Source organism: Oncorhynchus masou, chromosome 18, assembly GCF_036934945.1.
Source record: "Oncorhynchus masou masou isolate Uvic2021 chromosome 18, UVic_Omas_1.1, whole genome shotgun sequence".
Lineage (NCBI taxonomy): Eukaryota > Metazoa > Chordata > Actinopteri > Salmoniformes > Salmonidae > Oncorhynchus > Oncorhynchus masou.
This window is the reverse complement of record NC_088229.1, coordinates 56834058-56849256: the sequence shown is the minus strand read 5'-3', so window position 1 is coordinate 56849256 and position 15199 is coordinate 56834058. Positions and strand designations below refer to the sequence as shown.

At 43.0% G+C, this 15199-nt stretch overlaps 1 protein-coding gene across 1 annotated transcript; it reads right to left on the bottom strand.

The window, feature by feature from the left end:
• Positions 1–665: 665 nt before the first annotated feature.
• Positions 666–15151, bottom strand: LOC135504891 (putative protein MSS51 homolog, mitochondrial). The gene is made up of 7 exons (XM_064923817.1): positions 14408–15151; positions 7773–7940; positions 7198–7347; positions 4172–4296; positions 3257–3820; positions 1390–1483; positions 666–1178 (listed from the first exon to the last, which is right to left on the bottom strand). Exons 2-7 carry the CDS (start codon positions 7928–7930, stop codon positions 956–958), a joined length of 1314 nt encoding a protein of 437 aa, XP_064779889.1. The 5' UTR covers positions 7931–7940; positions 14408–15151; the 3' UTR covers positions 666–955.
• Positions 15152–15199: the final 48 nt, after the last annotated feature.

Sequence of the window (15199 nt, the reverse complement as noted above, 5' to 3'; positions counted from 1 at the left end):
TAATCCACTAGATGGGGATCTATTCAAGACTGGCGCACAAACACCTATTGATGTGGATTGGATTGAGTCAATGGGATGGAATGGATTGCACTCGGTTTCGACACCGAAGGATTCATAATTCAACTTAAAATATTGATGGACAATTTTCACACTTCTGGAACGTCCACTTATCTGTGTAAGAGGAGACTTACATTTCCCTCACTAACTTTAAACATCAGCTATCTGAGCAGCTAACCGATCGCTGCAGCTGTACATAGTCCATCTGTAAATAGCACACCCAATCTACCTACCTCATCCCCATATTGTTTTTATTTACTTTGCTTCACTTTTGCACACCAGTATCACTACTTACACACCATCGTCTGCGCATCATCACCTGCTCATAAATCACTCAAGTGTTAATCTGCTAAATTGTAATTACTTTGCCTCTATGGCCTATTTATTGCCATACCGCCTAATTCCATTTGCGCACATTGTATATAGACTTTCCTTTTTTTCTATTGTGTTATTGACTGTACTCTTGTTTATTCCATGTGCAACTCTGTGTTGTTGTTTCTGTCGCACTGCTTTGCTTTATCTTGGCTATGTCGCAGTTGTAAATGAGAACTTGTTCTCAACTAGCTTACCTGGTTAAATAAAGGTGAAATAAAACAAAGTAAAATAAATAACATTTTCATTGTATTTATTAACCAAATTAGTTTTCAGTTTCACTATTCAGCTTGTCGGCCTGCATGCAATTGTGTGCACACATAACATGCAGGCTTTAGCAAACTAAGTGAATGATTCACAGGCACAATAAATGTATATAGCGTCATCATACACAAGAGATACAAAGGAGAGCAACACCATAATGCATTATGCTTATGCATATAAGCAACACTAAAAGCATCCATTTGAGCATTATAGGATGCTAATGTGGAAAACCCTTGACGAGAGGCTATTCATTTGATACTTTTTAAACCTTCCAATAAGTTCTAGAGTTGTCCGGTTGCTCAAGCTCTTCTTGCTCCAGTAGGCCCTGAAAATAGAGGAAGTGGGAGTTGCAGTATGAAGGTGGTTTGTTGGGACAGGCCTGGACCTGCTCTGGCTTCTGGGATGAAAAGGGGTTGGGGCCACTGCCCTTGATATGCATTTCCAACTCTGACAGAATTTGCAGGGAAAAGTTCAGTTCCATCTCACTGTGGATAGACAGAAAAACACATGATATCTTAACCCTATTTAAGTCAACAACAATCCTAGCTTTGGGCAAAGCCTTGCCAGTTGACCTGTACAGGTACAACCCTGTAACTTATCAGTTCCTGGTCAGGTAAACGCCCTCCCCCCGAACGCCACTTCTGAACGCCACTTCTGAACGCCACTGTCTTAAAGCATAGAGGTGAGGTGACTTACTTGAACATGGTGAAGAATGAGGGGATGTTGAAGTCTCTGAGGAGGAGGAGGCTGGGCAGCCAGCCTTCTCCCAGACCCTGTGTGGCATGAAACCCTTGGACACAAAGAGAAAGACACACATGAATGAATTTCCTTAAGTAAGGACAATACATTGAATGAGTCTCAACTTGAATCTGAAAAAAAGAGAACACAATCTAATCATGTTGAGCGTACACTGTTTTGCACACAGAGAGCGTCCATATCTCATTCAAAATATGGATATAGAGAGGGCACATTAAAGAAGCTACGGTATTGCATACAGGAATGTCAGCAACAATCGAGTGCATGTTCAGAAAAGGCGTCCTGAGGGAGCTTATTACAGGGACAGTGTAAAGCCTCTAATGTTGACTCATCAAGGGTATCAAATGAAACACGATCTTATTCCCCACCGTGTCTCGTGAGAGAACACACACCTAAGAAGGAGAGGATTTGTGGGTGAATAATGCATGTTATGAAATGTACACAAAACATTTAACGCGGACTAAGCAGTGTTTATCCCTCTAGGAGATAAGGTGTCAGAGAGACACAACATCATGACTGTTAAGGGTCGCAATTACCACCGGCTACAGGGCCGGCCGCCATTTTGAATGTGGGACAAAGATTCTAAATATACCATCATTATGACTATTATCTGGATTCATTATACTCCTGCTATGAGGGTAGTTGAACGTTGTAAGGAGGAGAAAAGGCAGTGTAAGATGGCTTTCAAATAGTTGGACTTGCATGTGTTTTATTTGGGTTTTATACGGCGTCTCTGCTTCAGGCTCTATCTTTGCTGTGAAGATGTCACCAATTACTCCTCCATCAGCTGTCTCTGATGAGTTTCCAGTTGGAGAGTCAAACATTTTTGGCATGTAACCATTCTGGATTGTTTGAACCGTTGTAGAGATGAGCCAGTTTCAACCAGAGGAGGTACTAGTCTGTATCAGTGAGTCAAGTAACTGTTAAAAGAGTAACAGATAAAATAAGTGCATGTTTTGAAGTTGGATGCGTCACTGTTGTCAATGCACTGTAAACAGCTTTACTTGGACCACCTTTACATGTGGCATTAGAATGAAACCACTTTATTACCTCCGCCCTCTAAGTAGATCTCAGCTTTCATTAGTATCTACAGAGACGGGGCTTGACTATGGGATAGGGTTTCCTGGGTTTGGATGGTAAAAAGGACACTGCCAGGGGTGTTAATGGTTTAAAAATATATATTTAACCTTTTAGACAGTTAAAAACAAATTTGTATTTACAGTGATGGCCTACCGGGGAACAGTGGGTTAACTGCAGGGCAGAACGACAGATTTTGTCAGCTCGGGGATTTGATCCAGCAACCTTTTGGTTACTGGCCCAACGCTATAACCACTAGGCTACCTGCCACCCCAAGTTGGGGGCTGCCTGTTAGGTAAACTCCAGAGTCCAGCAATCAGGTGCCAGGTCCGGTCCAGCTGTCGCAATGAATCACCAAGAAGCCCAGTAAAAGTCTGGCCTAAACACATCTTTCTAATTTAGTGAGTAACTCTCCTCCTCCCCTATCATCCTGGCTCTGAAGCAGACTATTTCCCTCTCAAAGACAGCTGACCACTTGTGTTTGACTCTGCTTAATCTCTCAGGACAGACTGTTACCAGATGGCCAGGACACACGTGAGATTTGGTTCTGGGTGACGAGATTAGACCCTTAAAATACCTTGAAGTGGCAAATCTGGCAATAACACGTTTCAAACAAAAACAGACTTCTCAGAACTCTGAAGAGGGCATTCAACTCATTATGCCAACTACCATTATTTCAACCCTAACCTTCTTTTAATTTGGACTGAATTTAAAACAAGGAAATGTTTACCTGGGTGAAATCCAACCACCAGATCTGGCTTAGCTGCTTTCTCTGTCTCCACCATATCCTCATAGAACTGGTGGTAGAGGCCCTTATAGGCACTGATGAAGGTCTTCGTCTTGGGGCCAAAATTCGTCAGAGGGGGCCTCATGATTGGCCCGTCCACCACCTCTGGCCCCACCATCACCACCTCCAGACCCTTGTGTCCAGGAAACATTTGGTCTAGTTCCTCAAAGTCTGTCAATCGGGCTCCCATCGTCTCATTTAGGCTGGCCCCTGCTAGATGGATGGTGAGTGGTTTGAAGTAAGGATCTAGGCCAAAGAGTCTTATCGCCATGCCAACAGAAAGGGCCCGAGACAGGAACTCGCTCTCAACTCGCCATACAGACTCTCTCAGGTCAGCATCTTCTGGTCGTGGCCTAGAGACATTTTTCCAAAGCGCTCCCATATTTGTGCTAGACAAGATGGCGTCCAGACGGGGGGTTAGGTCACCTTGCATGGCAAGCCAGTTGTCCCAGCCCTTCACCTCTGCTGCTGGCAGGGACCACTTCTCTGTGGTGAATGGGAGATCTCCTGATTGGATGGCAAAGAGAAGTAGTATGAAAAATGGATCCGTGATGACTGTTTGTCGTTGTTTAGCAGCACAGAAGACCTAGTTATACTGTGGAATATCATACAAACAATTATGATTTAAAAAAATAAAAATAAAATGGTCCTAATATGGAACCTTGTTGTACACCATTTAAAAGTTGCAGACACTGTGAACTAGGATTTTTTTGCATTTCAATATTGTATTGCAATGAACTGATATGTGCATTGGTTGCACTTCCAAAAAGCTGAGTGTGTGGGATTATAAATACAAAAGAAATGGTCAAGCAATGTGTTACAAGATCACCTCTCTCCCACACCTTTCTAACGTCTCACCTGTAAACATAAGCCACTCCACCAGCCGATCAACTGCCACTAGACGCAGCTTCTTACAGAACATCTTATGCTGGGGCCAGTCCTTCTTCTGACACTCCTTTGTGCAGTAGTATACATTCAGACACCTGCGTGTGTGTGAGAAAAGAGGAAAGTAGGGCAAAGTGGAGGATGACATTTATGTTGAACATGCAAATAGAGTGCATCTTTGGAATCCCATCGCAGGCTTGCTTCTTGTGAGATTAGTGGCCTATTTGTCTTGGTATATCAATAGCAGCCATATCACATTGGTGTGTAGAGTCATGCCACGGCCAGGTTCAAACTCTGACCTTAGCCATCAACAGAGGCATTTGACACATTTAAGACCGTTGGAGTCTGACCTGTTTCCAAGAGCAGCCGGTATTAAATAGCTGGGATAAAGGACAGAATCTAGGTGGGAATTTACTGCTGATTATACGACCAGGGTTCTTGTGCCTGGTCGCATGGTTTAGGTGGTAGAGATAATGCTGTCGGCGGGGTGGCTGCCTGGCTACTCTCTGAAATCATAATACCCTAACCCAGCATCCACCACTTTAAGCCCCAGACTTGGTTACATTTAGATTTACATGTATTCAATTATCAGTCGCCATTGACAGAGCGACTATCAGATTCTCTCAGTGCTGATGAGGTGATCCAGACTGGACAAAGTAGCTTATCCACTTTCTGGGCAGCGAGTCTCTGAATTAACGGTAGTGAAGTGTTTTCAAACTAATGTCTAGTGCAGAGGTTACAAAATTTTCCTTTAGTCTGTGAACTATACCTTAAGCTATTGACATTCATTTTTGAAATACCAAATTCTGACAAAAGCGGTCTTTCCAGTCATAAGCCACAACCCACCAGTGAAGAAGTTTTCCCAAGGGTTTATAGGTGATAATCCTATATGCCAAAGACCCTGCCACCCATAGTCAACATCGCAATAATGTCAACAGCTCTGTCTTGTGTCCCCAGGAAACGCTTGTACTTTCCTCCTGAGCCTCAAAAATGTCCAGCTGGCGCATCAGACAAGCTCAATCAAATGCTCAAAGTGTTTGAAAGAAATCAAATGTTATTTGAACCCACGTTTGATCTATACTGCTTGTGTATTAACTTTGAACAAGTCACAGCTATGAAGCTTTCTGGCTGGAATGGAACTGAATGACGAAAGCCTGTCATGGAGAAGTTTGTTTTTGTAGCTAGAAATTGCTCACCACTACAGTCAATAATAGACTCTTATATGGAAATATGACAGCGTTGACATGTCATTAGAAACTGCAAGTTTCTTCTCCAACTGGACAAAGTCAGAGTCGCCGAGAGCCAAGAGAGTCAGAACGCCTGGCTAAATTTGCCCTTGGCTAGGATCCAGTGAGTCTGCCGTTCTGTCTGCACCGAACTGTCCTAAATGAGCTGCACATGAATGTGTGGTGTGGACGGCACTGGTCAACCTGCTTATCACACGACAGCTATTGGGGAATAGATCAAAATACCTTCCTGTCTGCGTTGCGACATTGCTGACCATAGAATGATGTCATGTTGTAGAGAGTGCATCAAGGGGTTGGCAGGCAAATGTGAAAGTTATCTTCTCTTTTTTTCGATAAGCAAATAGTTAGAAACGTTCTGTATACACTGAGTGTACAAAACATTTGGAACAGCTTCCTAATATTAAGTTGCACCTCCTTTTGTGTGGTGCCAGGACAACAACCTCTCCCTCAACGAGATCGAGACAAAGGAGATGATTGTGGACTACAGGAAAAGGAGGACCGAGCACGCCCCCCATTCTCATCGACGGGGCTGTGGTGGAGCAGGTTGAGAGTTTCAAGTTCCTTGGTTTCCACATCACCAACAAACTAACATGGCCAAGACAGCAGTGAAGAGGGTACGACAAAACCTATTCCCCCTCAGGAGACTGAAAATATTTGGCACAGGACCTCTATACCAGGCGGTGTCAGAGGAAGGCCCTAAAAATTGTCAAAGACTCCAGCCACCCTAGTCATAGACTTTTCTCTCTGCTACAGCAAGGCAAGCGGTACCAGAGCTCCAAGTCTAGGTCTAAGAGGCTTCTAAACAGCTTCTAACCCCAAACCATAAGACTCCTGAACATCTAATCAAATGGCCACCCAGATTATTGCATTGCTGCTCCCCCCTCTTTTACACTGCTGCTACTCTCTGTTTATTATCAATGCATAGTCACTTTAATAACTCTACCTACATGTACATATAACCTCAATTACCTCGACTAACCGGTGCCCCCACACATTAACTCTGTACCGGTACCCCCTGTATATAGCCTCACTATTGTTATTTTAGTACTGCTCTTTAATTATTTGTTACTTTTATTTCTTATTTTTGTAGGTATTTTTCTTAAAACTGCATTGTTGGTTAAGGGCTTGTAAGTAAGCATTTCACTGGAAGGTCTACACCTGTTTGATTTGGCCCTTAGAACAGCCTCAATTCGTTGCAGTTCTTGACCCACTCAAACCGGTGCACCTGGTACTTACTACCATACCCCGTTCAAAGGCACTTAAATCATGTGTCTTTCCAAATCTCCCTCTGAATGACACACGTGCACAATCCATGTCTCAATTGTCTCAAGGTTTAAAAATCCTTCTTTAACCTGTCTCCTCCCCTTCATCCAAACTGATTGAAGTGGATTTAACAGGTGACATCAACAAGGGATCATAGCTTTCGCCTGGATTCAGCTGGTCAGTCTGTCATGGAAAGAAATGGAAAAGGAGAGGGGGATACCTAGTCAGTTGTACAACTGAATGAGTCTTCCGCATCAGAGTGGTGCGGAGGGCTTCCTTAATCGACATCCACAAGAGCAGGTGTTCCTTATGTTTTGTACACTCAGTGTTGACAAGTCCTTTATAAGCAATGAAACTGTACGAGTAAACATTTATCAACTTTAATAACCATCATGGAATGGGTTTATGTTATGGTGAATAACCCTACTAACCCTACTTTGTGGTCACATTTCAGACATTGACCTGCAACTCCTCAATGTTTTGACTCACTTCACACAACGCTTGAGTGTCTGGCCCTCTGACAGGTGCTCTGGAAGCCTGTTGCAGCTGGCACAGAATTTAAACGTCTCCTCCATTTTCTGGAACATGTCCTTGTAGTTACGGAACGCCCCTCCCTTAGTCTTTCCTTCAATAGCTGCCCTGGGGTGAGACAGACACACAAACTGCTTCCACACAAAGAATAATAATCAAATAGTACGTTGTTTATTGATGTAAAATCGTGTAACCAGAAAATATTACAGGCTTGGTATTTTTTCAATTTATTTTACCTTTATTTAACTAGGCAAGTCAGTTAAGAACAAATTCTTATTTTCAGTGACGGCCTAGGAACAGTGGGTTAATTGCCTGTTCAGGGGCAGAACGGTAGATTTGTACCTTGTCAGCTCGGGGATTTGAACTTGCAACCTTTCGGTAACTAGTCCAACGCTCTAACCACTACCAGGGTCAAAGTAGCTTTTAAAATGTAGTGACAGCACGCACATGTTTGGGGTTGGTGAAATGGGGCTATTGGTTTGGTGCTTGCTTGGTAGTTTAGTTTGTCAGATTACATGTCAGCCTATATTTACCTGTATTCCCCATAATCCTTCATGTTGAGTTTGTTGAGAATGACCTTGGACAGGCCAGGGACGTTGGAGTCCAGAGAGTAGAAGCCAATGCGGTCTGAGAACACTCCGTCTATTCCTGGAGCAAAGGATTCTGGGAGAGCTGGGATTTGTCCAGACATTTTGATGTGTCTGAATGTTGTTACAAGGGGAGACAGACAGACAGACAGACAGACAGACAGACAGACAGACAGACAGACAGACAGCTGATGATCAATCAACTGCAACTCTGCGGCTTCGTCAAGACACTTGGTCAACCAAAATATGTCCTATAGATAGCTAGCCTATGGTATGTTTTAGAACTGGCACACCATGGTGACTTACAAGGACAATTCTATTTGCCAGCCAATTGTCTACAGCAGTAAATATTCCTAGCATGTGGCCCAAGCCACAGAGGTTCAGGAGGTCACTTTATACTTGATTGACAGGCATAACCCAGACACTCTTGGGGTAAATAATGGGACACTGTTATGCTCCAAGAGCCCAGATGGACAATGACAAGGAGCAGAGATAGTAATGCGATCTCAGACAGACAAACAATTGGGGAGGTTGGGATAGTGGGGAGGTCAGAAGGACAGACCACTAGGATATCCCACTTTCTAAAAAAAGAAAATATATTCAGTCACAGATCAACATGTATAACACATCCACTAGAAAGTCATAACCTTACGTTATGTCGACTAATCTCACTCGATTCAGAATGATTTAAGGAATTAAGTTTGACTTAGTTAGAAGTGCACATGTATTATTTCACACAGTTTTTTTACTGAAACATTTTGCTACACCTACAACATCTGCTAAATATGTGACCAATAAAATTGGATTAGATTTGCATGATTCTACACGTGTTATTACATCGCCAACAAACTAAATTGACATCCTATGATGAGTAAAACATTGAAAATGTATAGTTCAATTAAGTTAAGAAACATTCCTCGAAATGAAAGCCAGACATTAGATGAGTATTTGGATTATATTTTATTGAGGTGTTGTATATAGGTTGTTTCTGTAGATTAGAGGAACTGCTGAACACTGTTGGTTTAGACGTTTCTGGATACAATACTGCCTCCTAGTAGTACTGCCTCTTATTGGAACCCTCAGATTCCAAGGTAGAAGTCCTAATTTGTCTGTTCAATCCAAAGTACAAAAGAGAGACAGACTCAGGTCCCTTGGTGCATCACACCACGGATCGCTTCACGTAGCCAGCCAGTACAGTGCCTTTGAGCCGGTGCTTGGTAGAGTCATAAACCCCCCGTCTAGAGCAATTGGATGAGAGCTTGGCACAGATCTCGCTGTGTTTCTCCAGGCGGCTAGGATCAAAGCACCGGCCACAGTGCTCACACTGCTTCAGCTTGGAGTTGGCTGCACTCATCCCAAATCGACGTTTCAGCACCACCTGAATGAATGTTATCAGATGGGCCAAATAATGGGTAAGATATACAATATGTACAAAACAGATGAGGCTGGTGGGAGGAGCTATAGGAGGATGGGCTCCATGTAATGGCTGTAATGGAATGAAGGGAACGGTATCACACAAATCCATCATATGGAAACCACGTTTGATTCTGATCAATTAATTTAATTCCAGCCATTACAACGATCTTATCCTCTTATAGCTCCTCCCATCAGCCTCCTCTGATACAAACACATGTGATCACCAACACTACACTAGATCAGCAGTTAGAATGGCTTTGGAATGTCAGGCTACTTTACCTGTCTGTCCTCCTTTTTCTCTTCCATGTTCAAACCCTTCCTGACTTCCTTTGGCTTGCTCACAGTGTATCTCTTGGTCGTCTGCTTTGGCTTACTAGCCACACTGCTTTCTTCTCCATTTCTCCTCACATCTTTACTCCTTTCTTCCTCTTCTTCATTATCTCTTATCATCTCCCATAGCTCAGAATCCACCTTCATCAGGCAGATCTCCTGGATGAACTTCTCCACCTTTTTTCTCAACCGTTCTTTTGCCTTTTTCTCCTCCAAAGCCTGAGCATCCATCTTGGCCCCACTCTTCATCAGTTTCAGTTCTTGGGTGACACTGATCAGCTTGGCCTTCATATCTGCCATCACCTGCTCAGCCTCTGAGTTAAAGACGTCCCATACCATCTCATCGGGGCATGGCGGTAGATCCTGTACAGTTAGGGCCTGAGTCTTGAACTGAACATGTTTCTTCACAACCTGCCTTCTGTACTTTGAAGCAGCAGGACGAGGGCTGCCCTCTGGTCTGACTGGCTGGAATGGCTTCTTCTTGGCATCATTGTTTGACACAGTGACTCTGGCTCTAATGGGAGGCAGTGGCATCTTGGTGACCATATTGGCTCCATGGACTGCCTTCAATGGCTTGGCACTATGGAGGTAGATGTCTTTCACCACGCAGGTTTGATCCCTCTTGGTCCGGATGGGTTGCAGTGGCTTCCGGATGGGAGGAACAGTAGCCTTCCCTGACTGCTGAGATGTTGGAGCTACATGCAGTCCTTGACTCTTCCCATTGCAGATGGACCTATTTTTCTGCAGTACTGGGATTCTGGAGGGAGGATGTGGTTTCTTTTCCACAGCCTTCAAACTGGCAAGTTGCTGCAGAGCAGCCTTTCTTTCTTCAGTCAACTCCAGTACTGGGATTCTGGAGGTGTTAAAACTGTTTTGTTTGAGCGCTGGAAGCTTCTCAGTGGCCTTGGGTTGAGATGGCAGGGCATGCTGAACAGGGTTGCTACTGGCAGCGCCAAGGGTCCCTGTTAAAGCAGTATCTTCCTGTATTGGTTGCAAGAATCTCCTCATCATCAAGGATGTCTAGTAGAACTTTCTATATTTTATGGTGTCTACTGTGTTAACTCTATCTCAGGAGGAATCTGCTAGCTTGTCTTGGATACTAGTGTTCTATTTTCAGCAAACAGGCGCCAGAATGTTCAAACAGAACATTTAGAATTTATTGATCAGTTGTGACATCATAATTGGTTCACATATAATGAGACTTCTAGAAACTCTAACACTTAAGTGGATGTGACGTCATAATAGACCATAATATACTGCCCAAAATGGTGAATGTGACCTACCTGTGTTGAACTGCTTGCCCTCATCTCATATTTAAATAAGTAACTTTTCTTTGAGGGAAAACATATTACTGTACTCTCTGAACTGTCAATTTAAAAGACAATTTGCCAATTTATTCATGACTAAATGTAACTAACATTAGATAGTTAATCCTGAGATTCTTACCTTTGCCTCGGCAGTCTCGTCCAGATAATCATGGCGTTTGTAGTTCTTTATGATAGCCACATTAGCATTTCATTTTTGGGGTCTAAATACAGGCAAATATATTGGTGTCACCTTGTCCTACAGAGATTTATACGGTTATCGAAAAGTCACACAAGGGTAAGCCTACATGAAACACAACCCTTATTTTAAGTGTTTCTAAAATCCCCTATGGGGAGAAATGAATGGTGAACAAACAGTTGGAAGCATTTCCTTATTTGACCGCTATGTTTTATGGGTATTACGATTCATAATGTGGTACCAGAGTGGCGCAGCGGTCTAAGGCACTGCATCTCAGTGCAAGAGGCATCACTACAGTCCCTGGTTCGAATCCAGGCTGTATCACATCCGACCATGATTGGGAGTCCCATAGGGCAGCGCACAATTGGCCCAGCGTCGTCCGGGTTAGGCCGTCATTCTAAATAATAATTTGTTCTTAACTGACATGCCTAGTTAAATAAAGGTTAAATAAAATAGACACCTTCCGGCCCCTTCCCCATACCAATCTTCCACTACTGTTGCCGGCAATACACTAAAGTCACGGACACACGAATGTAAGCTGAAAAGGGGTAACAGGGTCTCCCTTATCTTATTCTGGCCTGATGCCCTGATGTCAGAGTCCCAACTGCTACAGCGAATCAATCCCCTCATGGCCACCTACATGTGTGTATCATTCCACAGCGTGTGTATTGTCAGTATCAACACACAGGGTGTATTGACAGTCTGTAGCCCCCACCTGCAAGGGTGAACATGACTGTAAATTAACAGGTTGTATAACAATCTATATACTAAATATAGACAGGGATTTACACAGGGAAATATAGGGATTGCAAAAATACCCATCTCAACGTCAACAGTGAACAGGCGACTCCGGGATGTTGGCCTTCTAGGCCGAGTTGCAAAGAAAACACAATGTGCACAATGTGCCATTGGAACACAGGAGTGATGGTTGCTGATAATGGGCCTCTTACTTACTTACTGACTTTATTGTCCCTATGGGAAAATCTTGTTGCAGTGTCATGTACACGTTTAAAGTGGCGTTTAAATACAAAACAAAATTGACAATACAACTTTCATGACAGTTACATACCAATAAAACTTAATTTTTTATTTTTATTTTTTAAATGACTAGCCTGCTGGCCTTACTGAGTCGATAGGAACATTAGCCCGAGCTATTTAGGAGGGATATGTCACACCTGGCACAAATTATTGTCTAGTTCTGTTATTCCCGCTGAGGGGTGCCCTATACCTGCGCCCAGAGGGGAGTAGTTCAAAGTCCGGGTACAGGGGGTGGCTTGGGTCTAAAATGATTTTGTGAGCCTTGCGGAGGGCCCTGACCTTAAAGATCTCATCCAGGCCCGTCTGTTTGACTCCAAACAGACTGCTGTGGTAACAATCCTTCTCAGCATATTTCTCTGGCTGACAGTGGGCATTGCCAAACTAACATACAATACAAAAAGTTTAAATACTCTCAATGAAAGATTTGTACAGAGTCAGTATAGTACAGTCTACATTAAAAGATCACAGCTTTTAGCGAAAGAACAGTCTCTGTTGGCTCTTTTTGTAGCTCAAGTCTGTACATTTACTCCACTGAAGCTTATTGTCCAAGAGATCACCCAGATATTTATGTTCCTCTACAATCTCTATATTCTGACCTCTGATAGATGTTGCAGAGGTAGGTGTTGTACACTTCCTGAAGTCTATGCACATCTCTTTGGTCTTGTTGGTATTGAGGACCAAGTGTGATTCCTCACACCACTCTACAAAGTCATCTAGGACCGGGCCATTATGTTCCTCATCATCATGCAACAGGCTGATCAAGGCAGTGTCATCAGTGAACTTAACGAGGTGTCTGTCAGGATGGGAACTAGTACAACTATTAGTGTACAAGATGTACAGGAGAGGGGACAAAACACATCCGGGAGGAGAGCCTGTGTTGGTATTGCGTATATCCGACAAGTGGGGACCTATTTTGACTCGCTGTGAGCGTTGGCTCAGGAAGTCCAACAGCCACAAAACCAGCCCCCCATCTAAGGAGAAGTCCCGAATGAGTCTCTGTGCCAGAATGTAGGGCTGGATTGTGTTAAAGGTAGAAGAAAAACAGAACCCTAACATGGGATTTGGCACCCGTAGATGTCTATAGACCATGTTAAGGAGGGTAAGAATGGCATCATCAACTCCTCTGCAAGGCTGATAGCCAAACTGAAATGGGTCGAGAAGCCTCTGTATGTAGATATTCCATAAGAAATATGCTGTTTCCAGCTACAATAGTCATTTACAACATTAACAATGTATACAAGGTATTTCTGATCAATTTGATGTTATTTTAATGGACAAAAAACAACAACTTTTCTTTCAAAAACAAGTGACCCCAAACTTTTGAATGGTAGTGTACATTGTAAACATACATTTCTCTCTTCGAAGAGTGTGTGATATGAGGCTCGTAGGAGCTTGGTGAACAGGGAGAGGGTAAATACCCAGAGACACTGGATGTCTTGAAAGGTATTTCTGATCAATTTGATGTTATTTTAATGGACAAAAAACAACAACTTTTCTTTCAAAAATAAGTGACCCCAAACTTTTGAACGGTAGTGTACATTGTAAACATACATTTCTCTCTTCGAAGAGTGTGTGATATGAGGCTCGTAGGAGCTTGGTGAACAGGGAGAGGGTAAAAACCCAGAGACACTGGATGTCTTGAAACTCTATCCTTGAAAAGGCTGGCTCCAAAAGCACTACAGAAATGCACCAAAGATAAAATGACCTTTGCAGACAAATTCTTAACATTTCCTGGCATATACATATACATACTGACTATACTGTGTAGGTTTGTGGAACTTTAAAAATGTATAGAGGTACAGAAGTTCCATACTGGAACTGTACAGAAAGTTTCCAAGAAAAGTGTGAAAGTGGACATTTCTCTTTGTCACAGAAATATTGCGTATTGTATGTGCAAGGCATGAAAATGCATTTTATAATATTCTTTTCATACATTTTCCAGACAGAAAAAAAATAAGTTTTATTCAAGGGTCCAAATTGAAAGAACTGCAGTATATTAGTATATTTCATATCTAAAGGGCACAAGGAGGGCAAAGCATAGAATTAATAGATTTCCCATCAGAGGAAAAGTTTAAATTCTCTATGTTTCTGACCAAGAAGTCAATCACTCAAGTGCACCATACTGTCAACATTCACTACAGACAGGCTGTATATTCTAAATCATTCTAAATCACTACATCACTATACCGAACCACTACACAGACAAATTACAGCAACACAGGTAAACATGTAAACTTGTTTTTCTATTGACTTTCTATTGTTTTTCCTATTAAACCAAAATAACTTCACAATACCTTGTCAAGCCCGGTTCAGAGGAATGTGAACTAGACTTTTCCAGATTTTGGGTTCTTCACTGGGTCTCTCTTTCTAGTCTCTTCCTCACTCCAGACTGCCTGGTGAGGGATGGTGAGGGTGATCGACAACTCCCCAGGTTGGGTTGTGGTTGTGCAATGCAGTGAAAACCTATTCCCCTCCGAGCTGGCCCGAGCTGGGGGCCAAGGCAAAGTGCTGATGCCTGAGCTCTGGACGATTACTGGCACCCGAGGTTGAGGGGCAGTTTCGGGAGGGGGGTGGCGGGGGCAAAGGGAGGGGATGGGGATGGAGGAGAGAGGGGTAGAGGTTAAGTGATAAACAGGGTCGAAGGTTAATAATAATAAATTTATTTTATATATAATTTTCCATTACAAGTAGAATCTCAAAGTTGCTTTAAAAAACAAAAGAAGGTGAAGTGAAATACAGGCTGAAATGGGTAGACGGCAGGGGGGTTGTTGAGGGGTTAGTTGGTTCGGGAAGGGGTTCTGGGTGATTTCACAGGGAGTCTGACATTTGCTTCTTGATTATCAAGGCACGTTCCTCTACCCTGCATCAGCCTCACATGCGGAGTTGCTCTCTGCTGGACAGAGGCGGTAAGGACAGAACACCAGGGAAGACGAGTAGGGAAACTGACACTGAAGAGTATAGTTCACATCTCTTCCAGCTGCAGCCAATGAAAACGGAGAATACTAATTGACATAAGGTTGTCAAGAACTGTCCATATGCCTTAAACCTACTGTAGCCAGATGACAACACATGCAGACAGATTGAAC

Coding starts and splice junctions, on each gene's coding strand:
- LOC135504891 (XM_064923817.1), bottom strand. CDS start 7,930: ATGTCTGGACAAATCCCAGCTCTCCCAGAATCCTTTGCTCCAGGAATA. Junction 7,348..7,772: donor AAGGATTATGGGGAATACAG/GTAAATATAGGC, acceptor GTCTCACCCCAG/GGCAGCTATTGAAGGAAAGA. Junction 4,297..7,197: donor ACACTCAAGCGTTGTGTGAA/GTGAGTCAAAAC, acceptor ACACACACGCAG/GTGTCTGAATGTATACTACT.